We start from the raw sequence: 15,466 nt of genomic DNA on the forward strand, positions 1-15,466 counted from the left end.
TGAATAGGTCTTGCCCTTGATATGCTAATTAATTATTGCAGTTGATATTTTAAGGTCAGACTCTCCAACGTTCTGAATAAATATACTTTTTTTTCTTCAATGGATTTGGATTTTCGAGCTCTAAAATATGGGAGGTTGTCGTAACCTGGAAAATATGGTCCCTATTGCTTAATTAGGTCAAAAGTTTGGGCACCTTCATGACAAACCTACTCAGTGTGCAATTCGACATGTCTCGATTACGATTTAAGGAATCGAAAAATTTTTACACACTGTTATAAAATTCGTTTATTCAAAGATATTTCCAAACAAAAAACAATTTTAAATAATTTTTTTTATTTTCTGTATTATTTTACTCATTAATAGTCGAAAAGGTAAACAAAAGGTTGAAGTAAAGGTAAAGGTTGTAAGGTAAACAATTTTTTCCATCAAGTTAAAGAATGTAATTTTCAATGGCAAGATACAAATTTTGAGCAAAATAAGTCGAATAGTTTCTGAGGTATCAAATTCAAATTTCGTTTATTTCTAATGTATGATAGCTAATTATCAAGTTTGACGTTATTAATGAAATTTAATTACCGTCATAATTTCCAAGATATTTTTCTGAATGGCAGGAAATAACTTGGACAAAATTTAAAACTAAATATTTTTGAGTGCCATTTAAATTTTAAAACTTTTATGAGAAGCATTTCATTTTATTTTAAACTCGTCCTTGAACAGCCGACCCAATTTAGGTTTTACGACTACCAATGTTCAGCTCCGTAGCCTTGTAATTTTGAACCCAATCCAGAAGACAAGGGAGCTGTTGGATCAAGTATTGGGAGAAAGTTTACCTTGAAGGACTTTCTGATGGAATTTTACCCACATTTGCGTTACTTGGAGAGGAAAACCTCAGTAACCTCACACGGTTACTCTGATGGCTGGGGGACTCTAACCCATGATCCGTCTATTACTGAGGATATTTTTCGTCAGCACTGTGGTAGGTGCGAGCCGGGTGTAGAATGTTTTACAACCAGCCTTCGTTGGGATTCGAACCCGGATCCGAACACGCTCTATCCCCTGAGCCATCATGACTCTGTGTGCATAATTAGCATAAATTCTTGTCCGTACAATCACTGTGAGCAAATGTTTTTTCTTCCCTTTAACACTGGGTTGCCTAAAGGAAGTCATTTTGACTGCTTTTTTCATTTGCAAAAAATGTACAAATAATAATGCATACATTAATATTTTCTTTCCAAGTGAAGTAAATTTTTTTATTGTTAATATTTACTAATTACTTGCTATATATCTGTAAATAATATAAAAAATATTAAAAATTAATTTTAAACAAATTTCTTTACACATTAGTTATTCTTTCACAATGCAGTCATTTTGACTGCTTTTGGGCAATATAGGTATCAGGGGTCTGTCCAGACATTTTGTGAAAGGTCCGTTTTTCGTGAAATTGTGAAAAAATTACTCACATTCTTTCAACCAGGGTCCGCTTTTATGAATTTGTGCAAATAGGGTCCGTTATTGCAACAAAAAAAATTTTTCAATGAGTTTTTAAATTGTAAAGACATGCAAGATTATGCTCAACACTGTAAAATTATAATTAAAAAAAAAAAATTTTAAAAAATAACCAACAATTGCTGCTTTTTAATTAGAGATGCAACATACAAATATTTGGTATTTAACCTATATTGCTGAACGCAGAATATTAATTTCGGACGAATAATGGAAGAATCGTCTGCCGAAGACAAAACTTAATTCGTTTACATCCATCTTTCTTATTTTCTGCCCTTGAAAGGGTTTATTCCATTAACAAAATAATAATGAAGATAAACAAATTTGTGAAGGGTACGATTAAAAGAAAAATCATTTTGTGAAGGGTCCGTTTTTAAGTTAAAATATTTTGTGAAGGGTCCGTTTTTATGAAAAGATATTTTGTGAAGGGTCCGTTAACGGACCCAAATTTCTTCTAAACAGACCCCTGGGTATATATTGAGTTTCAGTCTTTCTAATGTTAATGAAGGCTACCTTTTTGAGCTCATGGCAGTGTCTATTCAATTACTGATTGAATAGACACTGATTGTATGTTGGTGATTTATTTATTTATTTATTATTATTGTGATTGATTGTATTATTACTTATGTAAATCAAACGTTGATTTCGTTGTACTTTTGAACAGTTTCTAATGTTTAATTTGTTAAGTGTAGCCGATCCCTCTTGAATGTGACTGAGTAAGCGTGACTGAAGAGATAGATGTTCAAAAAATGCCGAAGAAAAGAAAAGTATGCAAATGAGTGCTCCGTTACACATTCCTGTTTTATAAGTGGAATAGATCTCTTCAAGCATTCTGTCGTTATTTTGTTTTATATCTATCCATTCTCTGTGATCTTGCCCGCTTCGAGATCCCGATCTTTCGTTTTTTTTCTTCCTTATTCTTGAGAGTTTAATAATGAGTAAAATTTTAAAAAAATTTCCCCCTTTAAACTGCTTTTTTTAAAAAAATATTTTGCTTTCTGTTGCCTTAAGTATTTGTTGAAAACTTTTCAGGTTTAACCTCTTCCGGGAGGTCAAAATGCATACGTATTAAATCAAGATAGAAAATAAAAATTATTAGCTTAAGCGAGGTCATGGCTAATTTGTCAGACTTATTTTTGCTTTCCTTTTAAATCTAGATTACCTAATTATTGTTAGTACAAAAACTCTACAGTTTTTATTTTGAACTAATTAGTAGAGCAATAAATTAGTAAAACTACTATTACTCCGCTCACAAACAAACGGCTGAAGAAATTGTTTGACTTCCAGTTTTTCCTTTTTACCCGGATTGCCGTCACCGAAGCCTTCGATCTTCGTGGTTTTTCGTGCAGATTTTTGTGGTTTTCATCTCCATGTAACACAAATGCGCGATACTTGAATCTTAAAAAAAGTCTTCCACGAAGGTTATTTTGTTCAAATGCTTGATAAAAGAGTTCCTTTATATTCTTGGAGTTTTAAGTCATTGCGAAAGTAAACATTGATAGCCGTTAACCCCAAAACTGAGTCGATTGTTCAATACTGGTTGTAAAATAAAATAAAATTACCAATATCATACCTGCCAACTTTTACGCTTTTGGCGTAAAATTTTATTTTTATATTTAAAACGGTTCGTAAAATACATGCTTTCTATATATTCCTTGCATTTATAAACTTAATTTATAATCTTTTTGACCACCACTATTTTTTAAAAAAGTTAAGCATATATACTAATATGTAATACTGTTGAGGTAGTCCGCATAAGCTTAGTTGAAATACAACGTATGTTTCCGCCTAAAATTGTAATTTAAATTCCATTTTACTACCAATGAGGAAAATCATCCTCGAAAGGATTAGAAGTGGCAGGTATGCAATATGGAAAAATAATGCTTTGAAGATTGAAATTTAGATTAAATTTTTGATTGATTAAAATTAAGTACCCTCATAATTTGTTACATATAGATTAATTTTTAATTAAAAAAGTTCTCATACCCCAGTTGTGAAGGTTTATAATAAACAGTGTTGTAATATAAGAGGCACTATATTTTGTTCGTTGTTTGGATCAACGTATGTTTGTAAACTAATGTTTTCTTATCAAAATGTAAATCAAAATATTGTTTGAGATAAACTTTTATGTGCTCGAAACACTTAATTTAAATAGCATTTTCAAGAATCAATCCTATGACGTGGTTAAAAAACATCGAATTGAAAACCCTTATTAATTAATGACTAACTTTTTAACAAGTAGTATTTAGAATAAAATTATTCTAGTTAAACATTTTTATTTTATACTAACCTGACTGAAAAATTAAAGACTACCTAACAATAATAAAAAAGTTTGAATTTTCGTTTTATTTTATATTCTATTTTTAAATCTTCACTGCTCAGAATTCGATGAAAAATAAAAATCCCAGAATTAATCTGTAACTAACAATTTTTTATTACTTTTTTTTTTATATTTTTTAATTTTATTACCGTCGTTGAACAGCAGACAAAATTTTCGGGTTCACTCCGTAACCTTGTAATTTTGAAGCCAATTCAGAAGATTAGGGAACTTCTGGATCAAGTATCTATATTATATATTTCTCTTACACGGCGACAAAAAAAAGCCTCATTACAGCTCCCCGAATGGCAGCGCTAGAAAATCGACCAATTATTGCCACTAAAAATGTCACTTGCCAAATCTAGCTGAGGTGGCTCAACATATAGCGCTTTTAAAAACGGAAACTGAAATAACCTGAGAGAGCATCAGCTGCGGCAATCTCATACTATTAAGCTAGGCAGAAGTGAGTAGTCTTTGTCGATAGATCTCTATTTTAGTATTTTGTCGAAACCGCTTTTTTCACGAATTTATATATTACGAATTTATTTGACGATTTTTGATTTATTTCACGAATTTATTTGTTTTATTATTGTTATTAGTTATTCTTTGAAAAATGAGTCTCAGTCGTGTTGTTACGCTTTAAGATTTTATACTATAACACATTTCTAATAGGTTTAACGAATTACATGTCATTTATTTGAATTCAAATTTATTTTAATGACTTAGTATTTACTAAAAAGATGTAATTTTTCTTTAAAAAAAAAGTTGTATACCAATAATACAAAAGTTGTATACCAAACCATATAAGAGTGCGTAGCAATTTTCGGGGGTTGGCGAGCGTTAGCGAACAGGAGGCGCAGCCCATTAGTTGGGAGAAATTTGACTTCGTGAAGGACTTTTTGATGAAACTCACCCGCTTTTGCGTTCCATGACGAGGAAAACCACAAAGTCTCCCATAATTAGCCTGATGGGAAAGAGACTCTAACCCATGATCCGTCTACCACTGAGGATATTTCACGTCAGCACTGCGGTCGGTGCAAGCCGGATGCGTATTCGTATCGACCAGCCATCGACGGGATTCAAACCCGGTTCACCTCATTGGAAGGCGAACGCTCTATCCCCTGAATCAACGCGACTCTGGTATCCCATATACATGTTTAATTTTTTTTTTAAAAAGTGGTGGTCAAAATCATTACAAATTACGTTTATAAATTCAAGGAATACATAGAAAGCATGCCTATTACTACACTCAAAATTCATTGGTTGCCATTGGCAACCTTATTTTACGGACTCTGTTTGCATGAGAAACTAAATTACATTAAATAACTTCTACGAGATATATTAGTAACGAAGTTAATTAAACTTTATTTTTATGTATCATAGTCGCTAGTTATGATGGCGCACGAAGTAAAGATCCATGTTTATATAAAATAAATATAAAAAAAACTGGTTCTTTTCATAGCTGATTATATAGTTAGGTATTTTTCTAAACCCGGATGGACTGAGCGAAAATAAGAGCGTATCAAATGCTTTTTTAATTAGTTTTGTTGCTATTCACATTTTTTCAACAAGAAATTTGTGCTAATTTGAAAACAATGCATCTAAGGAGAAGAAACGATTGAAAGAAGTAAAAATCAAAGATGTTTTAAGTTCAGTGACTTTTTTAATTTTAAACTAAGTTTACAGACATGTCATGCCCCAATAAATGTGACTTTAAGAACTTAAATTACTTTAATGTAAGAAAAAAAAATTGTGAAAAATCAATATTTTTTTAAAAATGTTTTCATTATTTAATGTTTTGATCTGGTTGTGCAATAAAGTACAGGTTATGGTCCAGATTCCTAAAAATTGGAGCATTTTGTGTTTTTTTTTTATTTATTTAGATTGGACTTTTGTTAATTTATTACAAGGTTGGCCAAAATCATTTTTTTTTGAAAAAAAAATAAATAAACATAAAGAGAGAGAAATAAAATGGATTTTTTTTAAAAAAAATTTAAACCAGATTTTTTTAAAATTTATTTATTTTACTTTTACCACCCAAAGCATCTCATAAAATATATTAACAATATTTAATATTGTTTAAAAACAATACTATGGCTAAAATAGTTAACATTTCTTGTTAACATGATTTAAATTATTATGCAATTGCTACCAACCAATCACAAAAAAAGAAGTCATTAATATTTATGTTCAAACTTACCATTCTACCGAAATTTTAAAAACAAGGTGAAAATTTTTCAATTAAGCAACTAATTTGTCAATTAGAAGAGTAAGTAAATTTAGATCACAACACGAAAAATTAAGTTTCTCTAAGTCTTTCTTCATTATATATATTTTGAAATTCACTTCAGAAATTTAAGCCGTGATGTTCCAGTAGTTAAAAGCACTGAACAGTTATTGTGAAAAACTAGTATCAAACAATTATTAAATTACGTTTACTGAAAATTACATTTTATATTATTATCAATTAGTTGATATTATGTCAATTAATGGAAAAAGGTATGAAATCTGAAAAAATAGTTAGATTTTTTTCCCATTCATATTCAAAAATTTATCAATAATTGATTTCATAAATTAAAAGAATTTAAATGATGAATAATTATTTTCTTAGATCTAAATAAGTTCAAATTTGAAAAATTATTGTATAGAAGTGAGCCGTGTTTGGATAAATTTATATTCAACGCAGAAAAAGACACCTGTGTTTCGTGCTATATTTCATAACCACGAAATTATTGAAATGCTAAATATAATATTTTCCACTTATTTTGACTAATTAATACACTGATTAATACAAAATAATGGAAAATATGCTTAATAAAAATTTTGCGTCAAAAGGTTAAACTATTATTAAAATGAACTGATTTTTTTTTTGTTAAAAAAAAATCGTTGTATTAATTTAAAATGAATTTTTCTTCTCTCACTGACATAAAAATTTATAAACATAGTTTTTTTTAAAAATTGATTTTTAAAATTTCAAAATTTATTGTGTACATATTGTGTAAATAAATAATAAGTGCTTATGAGCACAAGTTATATTATTACGTGTTGTATGAAAATATTTTTTGAAAATATCCTAAATAAATATTTTTAATGTTTTTTTTTTTTTTTTTTTTTAATTTTTTGAAAATATACAGTTTTCGAATAATTTTAGGAATGAAAATATTCATCCAAAAATTATAAACTTTTTTTTTTAATATGGATTTTTTTTTCAAAATCACGAAGGTAATAAAAATCCTACCAATCCAAATTTTAAAACATATTCGTCAAAATCACTATTGAAACATAATAAATATATTTCTCAATCTCAAAATATCTCTAGTGAGTATTAAAAGCTAATTATTATAATATGGCATAAAAAAAAGCAGTTTAAAAATAAATTCGGTTTCTTTTTTTTCTTTTTCCTCTTTCTTTTGTGCTGGATGAATTTTTTTTTTTTTTTTTTTTTTTTTTTTTTAAATAACTGGTTAAATTATTCTAAGCAGAATGTAGCCTGTTTTCAGTAGTTGATAATGATACATATGTTTTTAGTAGTTAATAATAGCTATTCCATTTTTAAAAAACGTTAATCATGCATTTACATGCATTATGGATAACTATAAAATATTTTTTTATGCAGCAATACAGTTTGAAATGTATTGTTACGATTTATTTTAATACTATATTTATATTAAAATTTTATTTACAAAATTTAATTATAAGCTGAAGTATATCTTTTAAGTAAAAAAAAAGTTCGAATTAAATAAAAAAAAATCTGATTTAAATAAATGGTTAATAATCATCATCAGAATAAATCAGATTAACATCAGAATAAATCAGATTTTTTAACTAAAAAATCAATCTCGAAAGCTGCATAGAGTGAATAATTTTATCTGGATTCATGAAAAACAATAATATAATCCTTTCTTTAATTAAAGAGTGATAACTTGTTTTTGTCAATTTATTTTTGATAAAACATGCGCTACTTTAGTAGGATTAATCTATCTGGTGACACAAGCAAAGGTAGCAAAGAATGCACAATGAGATTACGCTGTTATCGCTATATCGATTGATTCACGTTATAAATCATCTAACCCTATCAACCATATCCATTCCTTATCATATGAAGACAAAGAAATTGAAAGTAACGCAATGTTTAAAAATATGCTCTATTGAATTGACTCAAAAAAATTGAATAACGCACTATCATAGAATGTATTATTTTTTAGATATCATCAAGAATAAATGAGTGAATAATAATCTCTCTATATATTGAAAAATCTTAACCCGCTGTTTGGTATGTCCAGCTTAACGTTGCAATTTATTTTGTTGTGCAAAAGCTATAAGACTTAGGAACTTAAAATTACGTAAGTGAGTTGAAAAATAAACAGGAAATGCACGTGGGAAAAAAAATTTAGATTTCAATAACTTATTATTGAAAGTTATTTTTTTTTATTCACTCGTGCATTATTGATTAACTTTTTTTTATTCATTCGTAATATAAGTTCGAATTATTAAACTTGTAGTAAAAAATACCAGGCGGGCCGCTCTTGAGTCCCTTGAAATGCAGCTACAAAGTTGAAGTTTGACGAGCTGAAATGGCCAGGTCATCTTAGCTTATGAACTTAACATTATTATTTTTTTAAATGAAATTCCAATTTTATCGAAAGTTAATCGTAATTTTGGATGCTTTTTTTAGAAATTTCTTCACCCCCCTTTTTTCTTTTTCTTTTTTTCTTTTTTTGCTTTACGTTACATCTTTAATTCGAGAAATTTTCTTCACTTTTTGTATTTTAAAGAGTGACTATTTTTCTATTGTTATAGACATTTTATTTATCTCTTTGAAGATCTTCATTTTATAAATATCGTGCTTGGATTAGTGTCTAATTTAAAAAAAAAATGCGAAAAGGAATAAATAGAACAAAAAAAAAAAAAAAAAAAAAAGAGAGAGAGAGAGAGAGAGAAAGAGTGTGTGTGAGAGAGGAATTAGATGATGCCAAATATAAATCTCAACATTTATATCGAAATTTGGAATCGAATCAATAAAAATAAAAATTGTTTCCAATTAGAACTCTTAATTTTATCGTTTTATAGTATTGACGAGTTAAATTACTACTCATTTATTTTTCTTTGCGTCACTGAAGGCACAATTCTTTCAGATATCCAGCCTAAGATTTCATCCAATTAAAGAGTTTTTTTTATTCTTGTAAAATTTAATTTTTTTTAACAGTCAAATGATTGACTCAAGCAAAGTATATTTCGAAGAATAAAATATAATTTTAAAATAAATTTGATTATGAAGTTTTGGGCCATAAGGAATTGAAAATATTTTGCTAGTAATACCATATATTTTTATCAGTATACAATAAATTTGTTTTATTTGTAATCTTTTATCTTTCTTTGAACAAAATCGACTACTTTATTAAGAAAAAAAATCCGCACCCAAAGAGTTAACCACTATTTCTTGGAAATTAAATGCTAGTTAAAAAAATTTTTCTTCCAGAATGAATACTATTTTTTTTTTTTTTTCAAAAAAAATCTGGGCTGTTTGCAGCTTTTTAGTAAGCATTTCATATTATAATCTTTTCTCGATTAGATATCTTGAAATCGTTGATAACAACTTTTTTTTTTGATGCGGTGGATTTAATGCTTTTGCGTAATGCTTCATGGAGCATAAATATGATGTAATATGTGTATTAAAATTTTTATAATTTCAATTTATTGAACAGAAAAAGGAAATGCATTTTGTCCCGAGAAAAATGTTCTATGATTTTTAAATAAACTTTGAATAAAATTGGGGGGATGAAGGAAACGATTACTTCACGGTTGGTGTATGGAACAGAATGCGTTTTTCTTCTGCGGTACTGAATGATCTAGTAAAGAAAAGAAAAAAGAAGGGGGTAATGACTTCCAAGATTTCGAAGAAAAACACTTTTACAATGCATTTCAATTTGCTATGCATTTTCTTTTCTTTTCCTAATGCTTTGTCGCACGTCTAACCAACTTTATTCAAATAAGGGAACGACCGAAATTCTGTTCGTATTTGTGTTTTCACAGTATAGTTTTCTGAACCGAGGTTTTGTAAATATGTTGGTATTTCCGTCTATAACTTAAAAAGTTCTCGGATCCTTTCTAATTATGATCGTATCTTGTTGCTTCAAAAACTAAATAAATAAAATAAAATTTAAAAAAATTATAGGATCTTTAATTAACAATAAAAATCTAAAAAATTGTGTCATTAGTTTAAAATTAATAGAAATTTCAACTTCATTTTCCTATAAAATTATTTATTCATCACTCATATTTTTTTTTTAAAAAAAAAATGAGAGTTAAAACATTCTTTCAACAGCACGTTGTGAAAGAGGGAGGTTGTGAAAGTTAAGGTTCCACAATTGTTGTGACCAACGCATGACTGTGGCTTTGTGGTTTACATTACTCACAGACCACCTTTACTTCTTGGACAAGTTGGTACCCATCGATGGATGGGGTTCAAGCCGCCTGTGGGGATCGAACCACAGTCTTTTAAAAGGTCAGTTCAATAACTACTGAACTATTTTGGGTAATCCAACTGTATTTACCAGCAATTTTTATCATCGCCTCTTTTATCATCGAGTCGTTATTTGTTATTCTTATGTTTTCGATTTTGAAAATTATTAAAATCAAAAGCATAAAACTGAAAGTTTTGTTTATTGATTATATTATAAAGATATTGATGGCATTTCATTATAATAAGGAAACTTTTTATTATTATTTCTTATTATTAAGAACTCACGATATTTCCTTAATATTATGATTATATATCCTTTATTCTGCAGTGTTTTATGATAAAAATTCCATTCCAAAATTATGAAGCGGTAAATAAGTTCCATTTATGTTTTAATAAATTATATTTTCTTTCATGATAAATTGTGTTCTTTTTATAATAAATTGTGTTCATTAAACTAATAAATACAAAATAACTATTTAAAATTCTTGAACGATATGAAAATAACTTTTCATATTATTAACTCTTCGGTTAAAAAATATTTAATAATATTTTTTTGCCCCAAGGGAATCAAAAGTTAATAAAACTGTATTGGTAATCTAGCAAAACTATTAGATTTGAATTTTATCAAAGAACAGGAAATTATCCCCAAATTTATTAATAAAATGCATAATTAAGGTAGGTCAGGTTTATTATTTCGATGGACATAGTGTATTTCAGTAAAGTGGGATGACAGCTAAAATTGAAATGGTCCGAATTTCCGAATACTGTATATATAAGAATAATGAAATATTACCAGGGGCTATTCTTATTTATTTATTAGTGATATTTTTGTTTATCTAACAAGAGAATACTTTGCGTTGTTCAGTAGAAATTTTTACTTTGTCAACTTTATTCCTAGAGTAGCTGGGAAAAAAAATCTGGTAATGACCTAAGAATAAAAATAATTCCTTTAATAAGTTTCACTCCATGATGAATTTATTTTGACAACATTCCTACCTAACTAAAATTAATTTACATTTCTGCATTTGTTACAAATAGGGAAATAAAAAATTTACAAGGTAGTATTTTTTTTTAAAGGTATCCAATGAAATTTTAAAAAACAAATCTGTTTTTCAGTTTCAAAAAGCTAGTGAGAGGGCGCTGTGTAAAAATACACTGAAAAAATAAACTAAAACTGAATTAAACATCATATAGAAATAAAATTTTATACATTATTTTATTTGTGAGGAAAAACGTTTCACATTCCACTTTTTCTTTAAATATATTTTTATAAATATATAATTATAGGGTGTTTAATGATATGCTCATTAATATAAATATTTTTCTTACAAACATAAATATTTTTGCTCTTATGTTACTAAATAAATAAAAACTGAGAAAGCTATAAAATGTTATTTAACCAGAGAGAATATTCTGTGCAAATAACAATTTTAAAATTTATGATGACATTAAAATTATAATTATATATGCGAACTAATTTTGATAACAAGCATACAGAAAGGTTTTTCGGTGCCTTTTAAAAATATATTTTTAGAAAGGTGGAAGAGAGAGGAAAAACCGAGTTACAATTGGAAATTTATTTTATAATTTAAGTTGTAATGAGTTCTGTGTGGATAAATGTATAGTTTAATATAGAACAAGAGTTACGTGAATCTGTTACATTGCAGCAAATGTAAACGACCTAACAGACTCTTGATCAAACAGTGTAATTTATGGAATTTGTTCTACCAACTTTATCGAGAAATAAAGTAAATGAGTCGCATTGCCAGGTGTACATCTCCATTTAGGTTGAAAGTATCCGTCTGCTAACTTTTGTGCAGATTTGAAAGGTAATTGTGGTCAAAGTTTATCTTATTTAAAAAGGAAGTATTCGAGTTGACGATAGTGAAACTGTGTTCTCAATAATAATCTAATTCAGGATTTTGTTTGGGGGAAAAAAATGAAATGATGAAAGAAAATAAATTAAATCATAAACATATTTGTTAATCTGATAATGGCAACGGTAACCGTCACGTGATAATTATCTTTTGTTTTGATTTTGTAATCGACTCACAGTCATGCTGTTTATGCGAGATAATTCTAATTGATTATACTATATTTGTAGTTGATGAGACGTTAAACCATCAGTTGTTACATTTGCTATTGACTGGATACATAGATTTCTATCCTCTTTTTATGGTGATTTAATCGGGTAAAAAATGAAATTTACTTTGTGCGTTTTAAGCGCACTTTTATGTGGTAAGTTCAGCATTAAAGTTTATTTTATTTTAATTTTCTAGGAATGGAACAACTATTCCTATAATTTTTTTTTGTACTCTTTAATGGTTTCAAATGTTCTCGTCTGTTAAGAATTTTTTTTCAAAATGCAAGTAGAAAAAATAGACTTAACTGATTTATACTGTTCTTGATTTTAATAGCATTTGTTTTTAGATTTCATATAATTTGAACTGAATAAACATACTTTTTACAATGGAGTCTTATAAAGGTGTTCCCACTTGAATTTTAGTTTTTTTAACCTTAATGCAAGTTAGGTAGTTTGGTTGCATAATATATGAATGTATTTAAGTGAGAAAATCTTATGCAACTGACTCTTTTAGACCTATACTAAAGTAGGCTTTCATTATATTACTTAAAACATAATATAAATAATTCTGTTTTATTTATCGTAATTAAATACTTCAATAATTCATTTAAAATTTCTACTTCGAAATATGTTTGCACATTTCAAATTTTTTAGATCTTCTGTCTATCAATAAATTTATTTTAAAATTGAAAAAACTACAGTATCTGTGTTCTCTAAAATAGTGAGAAACATTGTCTAATGGTTTCAATAGAATTCTAATAATTAATGAATGCCAAATGTGATCAAAGATGAATGTCAAATGTTGCTTGAAACATAGTCAAAATTGTTAGCAACAATTAATTCATATATTCTTAATAATATTATTTATTTATTATAAATGAATTCATTTCTTGTAGATATTCATTATTAATTTCGTTGATTAATAAGTGCGATAATGTAAATTATGCTTATTATATCGTATATTTAATAATTAATCATGTAAGTTTAAAATATTGATAAGACTAATAAGAAGTAGTAATTGACGAAACAATTATAATAATATTTCTTGAAATTTAACTAGTAGGTATCTAGTTTTTTTATGCTTAATTTTTTTAAAATTTAAATTACTTCATCGTATTAAAATCAATGTTAATCTATGCAAATGAAGAAATGAGATTTTGCATCTTTGATTCAATGAAAGATATTTTTTTAAAGTTTTATGATTTATAACTTGTAAAGTATAAAGCCTTTTTGTATGAAGAAAGAAAAAAAAATTCAGATTTAATCAAAAAAGTGAATTTTTTCAGTAATAAATCTGTTAAATCCATGTTACATTGTCCTTATAATTCACATAGATGATCTTATCATGCAGAATTTGAAGATGATACCATTGTTAGAATTGTGATTTACTCAGTCTGAAGTTATTGAACAAATAAAGCTTAGTACTCATAAATTTTAAATCAAAGTGCTAAAAGAAAATGAACTCTCTAAAATTTTCCATGATCTATCTACATAAGTACACAAAAATGATTTTGTTGGCAATTCTCATTGAATTAAATTTTTTATTAATATTAAATTAATGACAAAAATAAACATAAATAAAATATGATTTGATGGATGGAGGGTTTGGTGCGTAGTGAGATATGGTAAGATGACTTAGCGACAATCGATTTCTTATATTATTTTATAATTAATACATAATTGTGAAAAGAGGAAAAAAGTTTTTTTAAAAAAATGTATTAGTTTCTTTTAGTTTAAATAAATTCAAATAATTAAAAATATACAATTTTCCGCAAATATGTTGTTAAATTTACTGATGAAAATATTTGGTGCTTAGAACACTAATGTTTAGATGAAAAATATCAAATTTGCCACTAACGTGACTAACTATGTGTTCGACCCTTCATTAATATACGTACTGTGCAAGTGGCCCTTCACTCAAACAAGTTATGCACCCTTATTTTAGAAGATGAGATTTACTCGCCGGTCTTAAATATTTGATCAAAAATGACAAGGAAACCTGGCCAGATCTGTATGACATAATGTGAAAATGTCTTTCTTTTTATTTTCTTTCAACTACTCCACTCAGTTCGACATGTTTTTTGCTATTTTTGATTTGTTTTTTTTTTTCCCCCAGCTGTGACAGCCTTTCCACATATTCCTGGACTAAGCAGAGGTGTTCCTCCGCAATGTAAAGATCCTACTTTTGCTTGCCAGGATTTGGCAAGTGCAAGGCTATGCAATGCTGTCAGTGATTGCATCCATGATGTATGGTCTAACATCCGAGTTCCTGAACCTAATGTAAGTCAATTTCATAATATGAAAACATTTTTAAGCTGTTTTAAGTTTGTCAACAAATATCGTCTCAGTTAGAGTTTTACTTAGTCAGCAAAGATGCCAACCTATACATATTTTCTGTAAACTTTTGAAAATTTTAAATTGTTGGGTTTGTGAAGGTTTCACTTTTTATTTATTTATTATTATTTTTTAATGACTCATAAATTTCATTTGCATTTCTACAATTTGCAGTTGAATTTTTTAAGCAATATATTTTTGTTCTTATATTTTGCCTTTTGAGCTTAAAAGGTAATAAAGTGTTATATTTTATTCAAAGTATAAAGTGTAAATTTGAAATATAAAGTGTTGTTTTACTTAATGCTTTTTACAAATAATGCTGCTTAAATAGGGCAAAGTGTTAGGGCAAAACAAAACATTATATTTATTTCTATTTAAATTTTGCTTGGTTTTTAAATATGAATAAATCATTTGACCAAAAAATAAAAAAAATTATAAATCTCAACTTAAACACCTAGACTATAAAGTATTCTTTTACTTTATAGAAATAATATTTTTGTAATAGTAAGTGGGTACAATTGGTAACAATGTTCTATTTCAGTTATGAGTAATCTATACATAATAATAAAAGCGGCTGTGTGTGTGTGTGTGTGTGTGTGTCTGTAATCACAATATATCGCCCCAGAAGCCTCGCCCAGGCACGAAACTCGGCACATAATTGTGTTTTGACATAATGAAGAAGTATTTTTTTTCTTTTTCAAAAATTTGGATTAGTTTTTTAGTTATAAGTCATTTTGTAAGAAAATCTATGCTTTTTCGTTGCTTT

General features: G+C 27.5%; 1 protein-coding gene across 6 annotated transcripts in view; it reads left to right on the forward strand.

Annotated features, from left to right (window-relative positions):
* Nucleotides 1-15,466, forward strand: part of Sap-r (prosaposin) — a 65,801-nt gene that overhangs the window by 7,755 nt on the left and 42,580 nt on the right. For 4 of the 6 annotated variants that reach the window (XM_043051476.3, XM_043051478.3, XM_043051477.3 and 1 more), the window contains exon 2: nt 14,483-14,646. In XM_043051476.3, the coding sequence (XP_042907410.2) occupies nt 14,483-14,646 (164 nt within the window). Of the gene's footprint in view, nt 1-12,410; nt 12,522-14,482; nt 14,647-15,466 lie in introns of those variants that run through there. The other 2 variants (XM_043051479.3, XM_071178298.2) reach the window with 1 other exon arrangement.

The sequence above is a fragment of the Parasteatoda tepidariorum genome, chromosome 6 (assembly GCF_982258835.1).
Source record: "Parasteatoda tepidariorum strain Cologne lab strain chromosome 6, Ptep-v5.0, whole genome shotgun sequence".
Lineage (NCBI taxonomy): Eukaryota > Metazoa > Arthropoda > Arachnida > Araneae > Theridiidae > Parasteatoda > Parasteatoda tepidariorum.